The sequence below is a fragment of the Rhinoraja longicauda genome, chromosome 1, assembly GCF_053455715.1.
Source record: "Rhinoraja longicauda isolate Sanriku21f chromosome 1, sRhiLon1.1, whole genome shotgun sequence".
Lineage (NCBI taxonomy): Eukaryota > Metazoa > Chordata > Chondrichthyes > Rajiformes > Arhynchobatidae > Rhinoraja > Rhinoraja longicauda.
The window spans coordinates 133,136,579-133,152,954 of NC_135953.1; the positions used below are offsets into that span (position 1 = coordinate 133,136,579).

A 16,376-nucleotide genomic window follows, 5' to 3' on the forward strand; every position below is an offset into this window, starting at 1 on the left:
TCTGAGCTCTATGGACTGAAGAGCTCTCCTCTCTGCCTCCGTGCAGCTGAGATACCACACAGGGATGCTATGCGTTAGGATGCTCTCTATGGTGCAGCGGTAGAAGGTCGTCAGCAGCTGTTGGGGTAGACCAGACTTTTTCAGTGTTCTCAGGTAGAACAGTCATTGCTGTGCCTTCTTGACCAGCGCAGCGGTGTTAGTGGACCATGTGAGATCCTCCGAAATGTGAGTGCCCAGAAACTTGAAGCTGGACACTCTCCACACTGTCCCCGTTGATAAAGATAGGAGCGTATTCCCCGTTGTGTGATCTACGGAAGTTGATGATCAGCTCCTTGGTCTTGGTGGTATTTAGGGACAGGTTGTTATCTGAGCACCAGTCTGCCAGGTTCTGCACCTCCGCTCTGTATTTTGTTTCAGCACCGTTGGTGATCAGCCCGATCACCATTGTGTTGTCTGCAAACTTGACAATGGTGTTGGTGTCGAATGCAGGAACACAGTCGTGAGTGAATAGGGAGTAGAGCATGGGGCTCAGAACACAGCCCTGTGGTGTGCTGGTACTCGGGGTGATAGTGGAGGACAGGTGCGGGCCCATTCTCACTGTCTGCGGTCGCTCCATCAAGAAGTCCAGGATCCAGTCGCATAACGACGAGCTGAGGCCTAGCTGGTGGAGTTTGGTGATGAGCCTGGTGGGGATGACTGTGTTGAAGGCAGAGCTATAGTTTATGAATAGCATCCTCGCATACGTGCCCTGTCTCTCCAGGTGAGTCAGGACAGTGTGAAGAGGCGGCGGGATGGCGTCCTCTGTGGATCTGTTTGCCCTGTATGCAAATTGATGCGAGTCCAGTGAGGCAGGGATGCTGGATTTGATGTGTGAGAGGACCAGCCTTTCAAAGCACTTCATGATTATAGGGGTTAGGGCAACCGGACGGTAGTCGTTCAGGTTGGTGATTTTTGCTTTTTTCGGCACCGGCACTATGGTAGCCGACTTCAGGCACTTGGGGACCGTAGCCAGAGATAACGACAGGTTAAAGATCCTGGTGAATACCTCAGCCAACTGTTCAGCACAGTCCATAAGTACCCTTCCTTGAACTCCATCCGGGCCTGCAGCCTTGCGTGGGTTGACCCTTCGCAGAGCGTGTTGTACATCCTGTGTGCTCAGTGTTAAGACCAGTCCCTCCGTCTTGGCTGGGGTTCTTCCCCTCATGGTGGTGTTGCCAGTTTCGAAGCAGGCAAAGAAGGTGTTAAGCTCGTTGGTTAGTGAGGCATCGCTGTGGGGGGCAGGCAGGGCTGCTTTTGTAGCCAGTGATGTCCCTGACACCCTGCCACATGCTTCTGTACATACAATATCATATTAAATATTTCAGGGAGATGGCTTGTTTATATTTAACATGGTCAGTGGTGATGTAGACCTGGTGACTGCAGCACCACTGGCTCAAAGTTATTGCTTTACTCTTTGATTTGATGGAATGAGGAAAACAGTTGGGAGAGAGGTTTGCATTTGTTCAGTTTTGGATCAGTTTTGCTTTACAAATAATGTCCCTGTAGATATGGTAGATATTGATAGCTGACAAACTACTTGTCACTTATTTACTTTGTGATGGCCATTCTAATAACTTCCCAGCAGGGTGGCATTATGGCACTACTTGTAGCTCTATGGACTCAGATTTAACCCTGACCTTGGATCTGTCTCTGTGGAGTTTGCAATTCTCTTTGTGACCGTATGGTTTTCCTCGGGGTGCTCTGGTTTCCTTCTGTGCCTAAAATACACTGGTAGGTTCATTAGTTCTTGTAAATTACCATGTAGTATAGATTAATGGCATTGAAGGATCAAAAAGGCACAAAGTGCTGGAGTAACTCAGAGGGTGAGGCAGCATCTCTAGAGAACATGGATAGGTGACGTTTTGGGTCAGGAGCTTCTTCAGACTGAAACGTTACCTATCCATGTTCTCCAAAGATGCTGCTTAACCCACTAAGTTACTCCAGTGCTTTGTGTGCCTTTGTGTAAACCACTTTCTGCAGTTCCTTGTTTCAACAAGAATGAAAAGGGTGCTGATGGGCATATACATTGGAAATAATAAATTGTGTTGGGGGGGGGGGGGGGGGGGGGGGTGTTGTTGGACAGTATGAAGGGTGGGAATGTGATTCTTGGAATTGCTCCTCTGGGAATTCATATACAGTGATACACTGTATACAGAGGTACATACTGTGGTATACAGATACAGTGTGGGAACAGGCCCTTCGGCCCACAGAGTCTGTGCCAACTAGCGACCACCCGAACACTAGTTCTATCGTACGCACTAGGGACAATTTACAGAAGCCAATTAACCTACATACCTGCATGTCTTTGGAATGTGGAAGGAAACCAGAGCACCTGGGGAAAACCCACATGGTCACAGGGAGACCATACAAACAGCACCTGATGTCAGGGTCGAACCCGGTTTACTGGTGCTATAAAACAGCAACTCGATGCCTGTGCCACTGTGCTGCTCAATTTACTTTATTATTCTTTTGTACTTTTAACAACAACAATCACTGATATTTTTCAGATTATAATCAACAGTTGCTGTAAGCAAGTTAGTATTTTTAGTTCGTAATAATTCAAGTTTTTAATTTGCAGAAAAGTCATTGTAATAAGTGGCATTGTCACTGATTGTCATCCAATGCTTGGCTAATACCAGCCATTGTCTTTATTAAACCCTAAATTGCCACACCATGATTATTGCCAGAAAATATTTAACACATGGAGGTAAATATCTTAGTTATCAGAAGAACAAATCTGTTGACAAAACTTGCTTTTGTCTCAAGGTATCCTGATCTGGCTTTTTGAATACAAAGAGGTGGTGCTCCGATTGTTTCATTTATTCCATCTAAAAGCCATAAATTGTTATTTATAAAATGTAAACTTATTTTAAAAATGTAAGAATATCCTTTATTTCTGTTTATTAAATAATAGATAACAGATGCAGGAATAGGCCATTCGGCCCTTCGAGCCAGCACCACCATTCAATGTAATCATGGCTGATCATTCTCAATCAGTACCCCGTTCCTGCCTTCTCCCCATATCCCTGACTCCGCTATCCTTAAGAGCTCTATCTAGCTCTCTCTTGAATGCATTCAGAGAATTTGTCCTCATCTCCATTCTAAATGGCCTACCCCTTATTCTTAAACTGTGGCCCTGGTTCTGGACTCCCCCAGCATTGGGAACATGTTTCCTGCCTCTAATGTGTCCAACCCCTTAATAAGGGGTTTCGATAAGATCCCCTCTCATCCTTCTAAATTTCAGCGTTTTCAAGCCTAGTTGCTCCAGTCTTTCAACTTATGACAGTCCCGCCATTCCGGGAATTAATCTAGTAAACCTACGCTGCACGCCCTCAATAGCAAGAATATCCTTCCTCAAATTTGAAAGAAGATTTAAAAGTGGTTTCCTTTCAGCTGCTCTGTGGATACAAATCCTTCATTGACCTATTCGTTTGGTAGTTGCTATGGAATTGGAAGGTTATTGATTGCCTCTGTTCAGGTTACGTGAGAGGATAGGCTGCGAGATGCATACTGATCTGCAGTAATTATGAACATGCAGGCTCTTCAGTTTTGTTACCAGAATCTGTAACACTGAATAATGCCAATAATCAATAATGGCCCTGTTTTTTCCTCATTACACTTCACACTGTTCCCGAATATGTTAGACCTTTGTCATATTTCGTTCATTGCCCTTCCTTGCTTAGCTGATTAGGTGGTGCTTCATTTGTATGCCTTGCTGTTGTGTTTTGCACGTTATTCAACGACTGAGATATCGCAATTGAACCTGACATCCTCGTATGACATCCTATGTGCAGGTTTAAAGCAAAGATCGCGAATCACAATAGGAATTCAAGAACTATGGGATATTTTACTCTACCTTGACTTGGGTTATCTGTCACACTCTGGCCTTGTTCAACCAAGATGAGTAAAGTTTGAGGTTGAGCTTTGAACCTTATTTGGCATCGCTATGCTCCTGTGAAGAACGATAGAGAACTGATAGTGCTTTTTACACTATTTTACACTTATTACACATTCTAATTTTTGTGTGCATGATGTGCACTGGGACTCATTCTTTGAAGCTGCTAGGGCTATGCCTTTCTGTAAATTATTATAGTCTGACTCCCATTACTTATTTCCCAAGTGCTGTGTGGACAGAGCAGCTATACTGTGAGGAAATTGTAGTGCTATAATCTTTTCTGATGGGTTAGTTTCTGCTTATGAAAATACACCGGAATCCAAGTACAGTTGATCAAAGTCAATCATCAAACGTAGCAAACCTTTGTGCAGTCTTGAGTCTACCATGAACTTTCTGGTCGTTATTCCTAATATAGTCACGTCTTCTGATTTCCACTCCTTTCTGCAGAGACTGTTCCCTCTGCAACTCCCTGGTTAACTCGTCCCTTTCTACCCAAACCACCCCCTCCCTAGGTACCTTCTCCTGCAAATGAAGGCGATGCAACACCTGTCCCTATACCACCTCGCTCGATGCGGTCCAAGGACCCCGACAGTCCTTTCAGGTTAGGCAGAGGTTCACTAGTACCTCCTCCAACCTCATCTACGGTATCCACTGTTCCAGGGGTGGAAACCTATATATCGGCGAGACCAAGTGCAGACTGGGCAATCATTTCACAGAAGAACCTTTGCTCAGTCTGCTTTGGGCTTTGTGATCTGGTTGCCAAACACTAACTCCCGTTCCCATTCCCATAATGATCTGTCTGTCCTAGGCCTCCTCCATTGTCAGAGTGAGGCCAAACGCAAATTGGAGGAACAGCACCTCATATTTCGCTTGGGCAACTTACAACCCAGCGGTATGAATATTGATTTCAAGTAACCCTTGCATCCCCTCTTTCTCTCTGTCCCTCCCCCACCCTAGTTGTTGTGCTAGTTTCACAGTCGCCCTATGGAGTTTCACTGTTTGTACAACTCGTTAACATCTATTCTGCAGCCAACAATGGACCATTGTGGGCTCCGCTTTTCCTTGATCATTGTTGCTGTTTATATATCTTTCAATCATTTGTTCTATGTACCTTCTATATCTCTCGTTTCCCTTTCCCCATGTTCAGTCTGAAGAAGTGTCTCGACTGGAAACGTCATCTATTCCTTTTCACCAGACATGCTGCCTGACACGATTACTCCAGCTTTTTGTGTCTATCGAGAGTGAAGTGTGTACTTGTTTAATGGGATTGCGTGTGAAATAAGTGGTTTTTTAAAAACTTAATGCTTCTTTACAAACATTTTGAACATAATCTTATTCAGAGATGTTATTTCCTCAGTTATTACTTCTCAGAATACTTCAATTATCATTCAAGGCTGGGAAAAACTGGAAAATCAATGTTGCAGCAATTGATATTATTACTGTTGGCCCAATTAAGACAACAATTCAAAACATAATTTCACCTCCACAAATTCTTAGTAAATAAAATGATTATACTTGTGAGACTAGACATTTATTTTGAATTGTTTCCTTTATTATCTACTTTGAGTATAAATTCAAAGGGAGATAGATGGACATTTGACATTATAATGCTGTGAGATTTTTACACACAAGAGAGTTTTATCATGGTAGTAATTCTGTTGTTTATTTGAATAATGTACTACCATGAATCTTTATGCACGATTGACATCTAGGCAGATTTTAAAAATATTTTTAATAAGAGAGGAGAAAAAAAAACTGCTTCCATTGATATGAGCCACAACATAAGAGTTGAGATATTCAGGAGTGAGATGAGAAAGTACTTCTTCATTCCATGGTTCGATTCTACTTTTTGTGTCTACCTTCGATTTAAATCAGCATCTGCAGATTTTTTTCCTACTTTATTGTAATGTGTACCTAAATCCAAAGAAATGCTTTTTGTTTTGCTTCCAGTTCATTTTGACAATCTTAGTATACATTAGGTGCAATCATACGGAGTATAAGAGTGTAAGATACAGACCACACTGAGTCAGTGTGCAAATGTCGCCGCGTTTTAGATGCTATCCTGTACCCTTCATCATAATGATAATCATAATCATACATTATTAGCCAAGTATGTTTTGCAACATACGAGGAATTCGATTTGCCATACAGTCATACCAATAAAAAGCAACAAAACACACAAAGTACATTTTATAGACAATAGACAATAGGTGCAGGAGTAGGCCATTCGGCCCTTCGAGCCAGCACTGCCATTCAATGCGATCATGGCTGATCATTCTCAATCAGTACCCCGTTCCTGCCTTCTCCCCACACCCCCTGACTCCCCTATCCTTAAGAGCTCTATCTAGCTCTCTCTTGAATGCATTCAGAGAATTGGCATCCACTGCCATCTGAGGCTGAGAATTCCACAGATTCACAACTCTCTGACTGAAAAAGTTTTTCCTCATCTCAGTTCTAAATGGCCTACCCCTTATTCTTAAACTGTGGCCCCTTGTTCTGGACTCCCCCAACATTGGGAACATGTTTCCTGTCTCTAACATGTCCAACCCCTTAATAATCTTATACGTTTCAATAAGATCCCCATTTTAACATAAACAGTCACCACAGCGACTCCTCCACATTCCTCACTGTGATGGAAGGTGAAAAAAAAAGTTCAAACTTCTTCCCTTCTTTGTTCTCCCGCGGTTGGGTGCTTCGAGCCTTCCATTCACGGGATGATCTCAGCCTTCAAGTCCAAGTATTTTTTTAAAGTGTCAGTCTTAACTTGGCCATAAAGTTATAAAGGACCATTGTCCTGGCAGTGGCATTGAGTTGAGGTTGCACTGGTCGTCCTGGCCAGGCGATGGATCAATGTCCTCTACAGGTGTTCCACCACTCTGTGCCACTGCATGGATCATGACAATTTTACAAACTTTTAGTATTGTTCAAGCTGAATAATTTGAAGATTTCCAATGCAGTGGTTAAGTATATAAAATTGTGAAACCAAAGCAAATGTGTTGAGTTTGTTACTAATCAGCCTTGAATTAATTCCTAGTTTTTAATGGGGTTAAAGTTAGAAGACAGGTGATAATATATGATTAGTGTACAATCATACAATTAGTGTTATAAAAGGTGAACTAGTATTGCAGCTAAATTGACAAATTATACCGTAAATTTAACTTTAGTTATAAATGAGAAGTGCTGCATTTGTAGAATGATGAACTCCATCCTAAATATTTGTGGTGGTCTTACTCGTGTTTAGCTTGCTTTGGTTCTTCCAATAGCTGGAATGTTGGAAAATTGTAAATATTATAATGAATGGATCACATAGTTAATAGGAAGTGAACTAAAGCTGAAAGATACAAAACATTGGGGCCAAGTAAATAAAAGCAGGGCCAAATAGAACTGTACAAGACAACAACCGAATCATAACGCTGGGGAAATATTGTTGGATTTCTAACCTGTAGAATATCAGCAGCTTCCCTGTGAAATCTGCCTCTGAACCTGCAACAGGTTATACTGGGCATAGGTTTTGCAATTCTCTCCATTTCCATGGAGATGAATGGCTAAGGGGGAGAGTAAGCTTAAGGTGATTTACATTTTCAAAAAATAAATGAACAAAAACAGTGTTTAAATTATTTTCCAGTGATATTTACAATATTTAGCCTGTTTGCAGTTTTGCTCATTCTGATGTGTAAGGATGGCTTAGCCAGCTATCAATGCATTTTTGTGAGATATACAGCTGGAGGGGTGTGCACTACACAGCTCTTACTGATCATGTCTGAGCTGCTTTTTGGATCATATTGTGTCTAAAAGATCTGTGTTACTACTCGAGGCCAGAGGGTTAAAGAGTGCCCTAGCAAAAAGTGATCTTGAGTTTTTATGTCTTCTCAGAAAAGTACTCCCATGTTAGTGTAGAGTGAAAAATTAACTCGATAAGCTTCAGGAAGCTCGGGATTACCCTTGCAATTAAAGAACGGTATCCTGCAAAATTTCTGTATTATCTCCTAATATGAGAAGTCATATGCTGAGTAGCACATAGAGTAAAAGTGAAATGGCTTGGGAAGAAAAAGCTTTGGACAGTGGAACTTTGGAGATGAAATGACAACTATTGCATCTCTTGGTGTATTTTCTGCAGAGGTATTTTCAATCTGACATCAAATAAAGCAATATTACCCACCTTTCTGTTATGCTATTTTTGATAATTTCTCTGCCTTTTTTTCCCTCTTTACTTGTGACTCTAAAATATGCATATGCTGTTAATTTGAAATAAAACACAAAATCCTGGAAATGCCCAAGAAGTTAGGTAACATTTACAAAGAGAGAAACAAAGTTAATGGTTCATGTCAATGACCTTTCATCAGTTCTGTTTTATTTCTGAAGGAGAATGGCTGACAGTATGAAAAGCATAGAAACCCTAAACTATAGGCATGTTTACAAGTTAATCTAGGTTTGAGCAACCAACCAGCTAACACTGCCTGAAAGGATGGTAGAAGCATATTCTTTGAAGAGGGAATTGGATATATATTCAAAAGGCTGAGCGGAAAGAAGTGGAACTTAATGAATTTTTTCACAAGCCGGTAGTCATCCAGTGACGAATGGGTGGCTTCTGTCCTACAAGTTTAGATCCCTTCTATTATGTTAATATTTTTTTTAGGCAGAACAAAGAAATGTGGAAGTACCAAACTACAGCCAATAGGGTACCAGTTTACTCATTTATTAGTACTGATGGGTATATAAAGCAGAATCAGAAGCATGTGGGTGAGATGTGCATAAATAACTGTGAAAGACATAATAGAATCCTTCTACAGTAAGTATGTAAATCAAAATTATTAAGGGGTTGGACACGTTAGAGGCAGGAAATATGTTTCCAATGTTGGGGGAGTCCAGAACCAGGGGCCAGAGTTTAAGAGTAAGGGGTAGGCCATTTAGAACGGAGATGAGGAAAAACTTTTTCAGTCAGAGAGTTGTAAATCTGTAGAATTCTCTGCCTCAGAAGGCAGTGGAGGCCAATTCTCTGAATGCATTCAAGAGAGAGCTAGATAGAGCTCTTAAGGATAGTGGAGTCAGGGGGTATGGGGAGAAGGCAGGAGCGGGGTACTGATTGAGAATGATCAGCCATGATCACATTGAATGGTGGTGCTGGCTCGAAGGGCTGAATGGCCTACTCCTGCACCTATTGTCTATTATCTATAAAATGGTGACAGGTTCCATTTGTCAGGAAAAAGAGCATGTGGGTAGATTTCCATTAAAAGTTTTGGAAACGTCCATGTAAGATCACCGTGTATAAGTATCGCATTTGACGACACAGATGTACTCTTGGCAGTTAATTGATTTGGACTCGGCAAAAAGAGGTCTTTGGAAACGCGAGGAACTGAAGATGCTGGATTCTTGAGCAAAATACAAAGTACCTACATTCTATCTGAAGAATGACCCGACCCAAAATGTCTATTTCTCTGTACAGACGCTTCCTGACCGGCTGGGTTCCCAGTAATTTGTATGTTGATGAGAAAGTCTCTGTTGTCCTTGCCAGGGACCAACTGTTGAGGGTGATGCTTTGTGTGCAGTTAACCAGCATGGTGCTACTTATTAAGGTTCTTCCATGCTCACTTTCATACTATACCACGGATAATAAAACCTCTTTTGATTGAGATGTGAGAAAGCATCTAATAATAGTCAGTAAGGCATTTTGTATTTTAGTAGTGACCTCTGGCTGCTTGCAGGAAGGGGAACCTATATGCACCAATTGTTTAAACATCAGAGCTCTGGCTAGTAACACAATATTGCTGTTGCCATTTCCTATCTGAGAGAGATGTGAAAATATGGTTTGCCCTATGAAGTGTGATTTAGAAAAGCCCTATTCTTTAGAAAATCACTTTTGTGGGAGTTCTGAATCATGGGTTTTGCTGATGCCTATCCAAAGGCAGTTGTGATCATTGTTCTTTCATGGGAAGAGAATAATGAGTTTGTGTTTGTGATATTTATGAAGTGATCAAAAGGGCAATTGCATAAACTGATCTAATTTTAACTATTAAACAGAGATATGGAGGTGACCATTAACGTTATATGGATTTGATTTTTCTATAAATATGCAAAATTTCCAATTCTTCGACAGCCATTATTAAAGATGTACTTGTTTTCAATTTTGGTCATGAGCATGAAAATAAGATTTTGAACATTACCAATGCACTGTCATTATTTTAACTAATACAGAAATGTTCTTTGTATTCCTTCAATTACAAGTGAGTACTGTGCTTTATGCTTGGCATTAGCAATTTTTTTTGTTTCACCTAGCAAACATTAATATATTGCTAGACCCCAGCTGTTTGGAAATTTATTTTCTTTTGGGATAAAAGAAACCCGTTTGGTACAATGTGCCTGACTAACTTTTGTAAAAAACTATGCATTTAGTTCCATTTCTGTCCACTTAGCCATTTTTTTGAGTATATATCCAATTCCCTCTTCAAATAATCTACTTCCACCACCCTTTCAGATATTGTATTCCAAATCATAACAACACTCCGTGTAAAATAAATTATTCATCTTCCCCTTGGTTCTTTTTGTCAGTTATCCGTGTCCTCTGGTTACAAATCTTTCAGTCACTAGAAATTGTATCTCCTTATTTACCCTTACTCAAAACCCTTTCATAATTTTGAACACCTTTATTAACCCTTTTCTAGACTGAAAGTGTAAATTCCTGGATCGATCTATCCCCTTCTTTTGACCGCAAGACCTGAGTAAAGTTGGTCAGAATTGGACATATTAAACCAGCTGAGGGTCTCATCGTTGTCGGATGTTGGGATGTTATATTTCACATATGTTTGAGTAAAGGTGAAAGCCAAATGAAGGATATATATAAAATATGGTAACTAATTGACAACTTAGTGTAGATGTAAACAAATTGAAGGAATTTAATTTGGCTCTTTAATTTGGGGAATGTAGTAAGTTTTAATTTCTCTAGATTTTGGAAAATTTGGCTGATAAATTAGCTTCTAGGAAATGAGTATTATTTTAAACAAGAAATTTTAGTTCTTTCAATAAAACTGCTATATTCTCAGTTTCTGCTAAATTCCCCAATTTCTTTTCAAGATGGAAATGAAGAAGAAACAGGAGAAGAATTGGGTGAAGAAGAGGATTGGTTTGGAAATGCCTCTGAAACTCCTTCTGAAGTCTCCTATCTAGATGCACACGAGGACCTTAATGCGTCACCTGGGAAAAAGCAGCAAGAACACGAAACTTCTCCAGATAACTCGTTGGGAAGCACAACTCCCATGAGGAACTCATTGGAATTCTTAGTCTCTGAAAATGATCAGGTTGGAGACCACTTGGGAAAACAGGATGCATTATCACCTGTTTCATCATCATTGTTACATGAAATGGGATCCCAGGCTTTGCACAAACCAATGAGTAGCAATTTGAGACGACTGCTGGAGTCTGGGCCAGTCAGCGGCACTTCTGGTCTGGGAGCTAAGGAAAAAGAATCTTGTGTAGATGGTCTTGTTTCAGTGTTGCCTTTGTCACCATCTTCCCCTCATGCACTACAACTAAGTGTTCTTGCTAGGAAGTCAGCTGCCAAGCAGGAACAAAGTAGTAATTTTAGTCCAAGTAACAACTTTATGTGGGACCAGGATATTTGGCTGCAAAATTCATCGTCTTGTAGTTTATCACCTGCTTCAGCCACACAAAAACTTAAAGCAGCTGCAAATGCAGTTCGCCTGGACAAAAGTCTTTCAAGGGTAGTGGAGCCAATGAGATTTAGTCCATACTCATCGCCTTACAGCCCTATACAAAAGCAGTCGGCGAGTTCTGCACTGGCTGCTCTCTCAAAGAAAGTTAGTGAAAGAAGCCAGTCTTCTGCTCAAGATCACAAGCGTCCAGGAAGTTCTTTCCTTTCTCTGGCCTCAATGACCTCATCAGCTGCGCTCCTAAAAGAAGTTGCAGCTAGAGCTGCTGGCAATATGTTGGTTGAGAGAAAAGATCAACTGATCCCAGGAGATACCTTAAGATCTATGGAAGTGAAACAAGAAAAATTAATTCCATCAGCTCCATTGGAATTGTTGTTGCCGGCACCGAAGCAGAAGTCTGTGAAGCCTGTCAATCAAGGTAAGAGTATATTATAGTTAAAACCGCAAAGTGTTTTTGTTTTGATGTCTGGTCTTTTAAGAAATTTTTGTGTCTAGCATATTTACTTGTTATTTTGAAGCACTTTTAGATCTCCTAATGGACTATTTATCCGAACTGCAGATGTCAAAGATAGGGAGGGACCTGCATTGAAAGTATTCAGAGGTCCCCAACAAGTGTATTTTGAAGGGAATACTTCTGTTTTAAAAGTGAGCCTGAGAGCCTCTACAGTGAATAAGATAATAACTGCAGATGCTGGTACAAATCGAAGGTATTTATTCAGAAAAATGCTGGAGTAACTCAGCAGGTCAGGCAGCATCTCAGGAGAGAAGGAATGGGTGGCGTTTCGGGTCGAGACTCTTCTTCAGACTGATGACGTTCAGTCTGAAGAAGGGTTTCGACCCGAAACATCACCCATTCCTTCTCTCCTGAGATGCTGCCTGACCTGCTGAGTTACTCCAGCATTTTGTGAATAAATACCTTCGGCCTCTACAGTGAATGTCATTTTCTGTTGGATAGGGGGGGTGCTGCATGGTCATGTTTACACTTTTTATGGATGCTGACAAAATCCAATAGAAATGTTGTCAAATTTGGGCTAGCATTATAGGCAGGTTATAAATCTGTTATTTTTTGGTGCCATCTCATGAGCTTTGTTTGTTCAATATCCGTTTTGAGTAAATTAGTTTCATATAGCTTATCATTTGGTATACCAAATAAAACATTTCCAACCTTTGCCATAAACTCAGTATACACCAGTTTTATTCCTCATTATCTTGAGCTGAATCGGTGTTGCATAACACCTTATTTGACCCTGCGTTTTTAAGCTCAGTGGGAGAAATGTCCTAATTGTCCATATCTGCCATTGTCTCAGCCCTGCTGCCATTGAAACCTTAATTCAACATGCTAAGATTAAACTAATCTAGTATTCAAGCTGTTAGTCTTCAATAGTGTTTTGTTTTCAACTAACACGGCTGCCTGTCTCCAATGCTGCATATATTTTGCCTATGTCTCTGGTTGATTTACAAACAGAAAATGGTGCAAACACCCAGTAAGCCAGGCAGCAGCTGTGGAAAGAGATGCAGTTAATTTTTCAGGTCTAAGACCCTTCATTAGAATTGGTAAAGTTGAAAAACAAGTTTTTAAGTTGCAGAGAGGCTGGGTAAGGGATGGATAAGACCTCGGGAATATCTTTATCAGGCCAGGATTGCCCAAGTGAACTCGCTGTTTATGCGGTTGTTTGCTCAATATATAAAAAGATAGTTGCAGGCGGCGGGATAACATATTAAAGGTGCTAAATGCAGGTCCGAGATGTTGCTGAAACCCAAAGCCAAAAGGAGAATGCTGGAAATATCGAGCAGATTAGATAGTGTTTGTGGAGAGAGGAAAATCTTGTTAATATTACAAATGCATAGTTAGCAGAGCTAGTGGGTTCATTTGCAGACAGGAAAAGGCAATTATATAAAATTGTTGAATTTAATGTTCACGGAGGCTGCAATGTGCCTCACCAGAAGATGCTGATTCGTTTTGGCTCATTTATCTCCTTTGTTTTACAAATGATCTTGCTTTTCTCTAATCTCCTTGCATTTCATACTCTTGATTCCTTGATACTGTGGAATTTGTTCCCTAAACCTAACTCCCTAACCACCTTCTCGATGAAGCCCTACTTTAAACCTACTTTATAAGCAAGCTTTTATGTGGATATTCTGATCTTTATCCTTGAGGTCAATGTATACTTTTGCTTGCAACCATAAAACATTGGAGAAGCTTCAGTCTGAAGAAGGGTCTCGACCCAAAACGTCACCCATTCCTTCTCTCCTGAGATGCTGCCCGACCTGCTGCGTTACTCCAGCATTTTGTGAAATAAATACCTTCGATTTGTGCCAGCATCTGCAGTTATTTTCTTACACTGCAAAGCTACTAGTTAATTACAAGCTGTGAATTTTGGGAGAAAAACATAAAACACGTAAAAATATTTTACATAAGTTAGATTGGCGGCATTTTGATTTCCGTTTCAGTCTAATGGTTGTAGATTATATTAAAGAAAATCAGTCCCAACTGATCGGCAGTGTAGATGAATTACCTGTAGCTTTATTTCGCTTTACAGTTTCAGACGACGAGGGAGGAAAATCCTTTCAGTGTCCCATCTGTGGCTTGGTTATAAAACGAAAGAGCTACTGGAAACGGCACATGGTGATTCACACAGGACTAAAGAGTCACCAGTGTCCACTCTGCCCATTCCGTTGTGCACGCAAGGACAATCTGAAATCACACATGAAGGTACCAGGCGTGTTGGCATAAGCTTTTATAAATGATTATTTCTCAATGTGCTTTCCTGATGAATTGTGGAATATTACGAGTATTTGAATAAAGAGACTAGTTAAGTATCTGTTGACAAACACTGAGAAATCCCAAACTCATTGCGATTTGCTGGAACATGATTTATCTTAAAGCTCCATTAAGATTATCTATGAATAGGCAGTATTGTTATTTTGAATTATCATCCTAAAACCAGCTTTATAGAAAGTTTGTAATCGTAGCAAATCTAAATAATTCCCATTTTAACATGAAAATTTGAAAATTATCTACCCCCCAATTCACTCTGCTCTTCTGAAGGCAATTGTATGGACACTAGTTATCTTGTATCCCGCCAAGTGACCATTCTGTGTGTAAAAATTAGGTACAATGAGCCAAAAAAGTTTTGATTTATTGGAGAAGTGAAGCAAAGTAAGATTTTGCCTTGACCTTTATGTACACATCTTACTATCCCTTTCCCACATCCCAGCAGGGACTGAAAAATGTAACAGCGCTGTGTATATTTAATTGGGTAATACGTTTGAGCAAGTAGCTATCAATGATGTTGGGAAATTTGAAGAAAACAATATTTGTTTTTTCAGTGAACTAATTTCAAGACTTTCTGTCAAAAACATAACTACAAATTATCAGAATGAAAATATTTAAAATATAGATTTTTACTTCGTTATTTTATGTTGCTTTAGGTATTTTGCAGCAATTATAATCCACTTTGAGTCTAGTTTTTTTGCCAGATTAATGTAGGATATCAAAATAAAATGAACGCCAGGAATAAATTGGTTGTTCAAATGATCTAGTTTAATTTCATGGAAATAACTGGGCAGCCTTCTATTGCCAATGTTATATAATTAGTGTTATTTCTTGATAGCTATCACTGTGAAACTCAGCTAGCCTTTATTTCTCATGGCCTAAAGTATTATGGGCAGAAGGTAATTTACTGTGCATGATAACCTTTTTAACATTTAGAATATTATAAATAGGAAGCTGCAGATCAACCAGCTGTGGGTATTTCTTGAATTCTTCATCTCCTCTACTCAGTAGAAATGCTGGAGTAACTCAGCGGGTCAGTCTGAAGAAGGGTCCTGACCCAAACCCCCGTCATCTATCCATATTCTTCAGGGATGCTGGCTGACCCGTTGAGCTACTCCAGCATTTTGTGTCTTTCCTTGGTAAACCATAATCAGCATTTTCTAGTAGAAAGGAGAGAGTTATTTATCCTGTTCAGTTTCAGCAACTTTGGGTAGCAGCTAGTGACAGACCATGCAGCAGAATGTGGAAATACCTCCAATCACCTTGGTGTCACCAAAATTCTAATTGTTTAAGACATTGCATTCAATCTTCAAAAGTATTTTTTAAGGCTTATGCATCTATTTATTATTCCAATTCCAATATGCATAATAAAACTGAAAATGCTGGAAATATTCTGGGTCAAGTAGTGTTTGTGGAAGGGGATGCGTAATTAATGTTTCAGCTCTGAATGGTCAGTTCTGAAGAAGGGTCTTGGACCTGAAATGTTAATTGCTTTTCTTTTCACAGAAGCTGTTTTATTTCAGGTTTCCAGCATCTGTAATGTAATTTTTGATTTTGCACATACAATATGCACATTCAAAGCAGTGTTCCCTTCAGAAAGCTAGTTTACTTTTTCAAATACAGTGGCGAGCATAAGAGCTGCTACCTCTTTGCTCCAGCAACCGTGATTCAATCCTCACCGCCTGTTGCATGTTCTCGCTCTGGTAGTGTGGGTTTCCCCATGGTACTCGTGTATCCTCTCACATCTCAAAGGCAAGCAGGTTGGGAGGTGAATTGGCCTCTTTAAATTGCTTCTAATGTGTCACTAAATCTTGGGGTGGGGGAGGAAGAAGTTGGAGGCTCTGTAGAGAAAATAGAATACAGGAAAATTAGAGAGAATCTAAATAGTATGGTCAAAATTACCTCTCTCTATATCATGGAAATATATAGTAAATAATGCCGTACACTTAGGAGGTAGGGTTAGTATTCTTTATGGCACAGTAATGTACAGAAACAACTGGCT

General features: G+C 40.2%; 1 protein-coding gene across 1 annotated transcript in view; it reads left to right on the forward strand.

The window, feature by feature from the left end:
* The window catches only part of znf827 (zinc finger protein 827), a 90,608-nt gene that overhangs the window by 4,854 nt on the left and 69,378 nt on the right, over positions 1–16,376 (forward strand). Inside the window, exons 2-3 of the mRNA XM_078406959.1 lie at positions 11,003–12,016; positions 14,139–14,311. Coding sequence (XP_078263085.1) covers positions 11,003–12,016; positions 14,139–14,311 — 1,187 coding nt within the window. The remainder of the gene's footprint in view (positions 1–11,002; positions 12,017–14,138; positions 14,312–16,376) is intronic.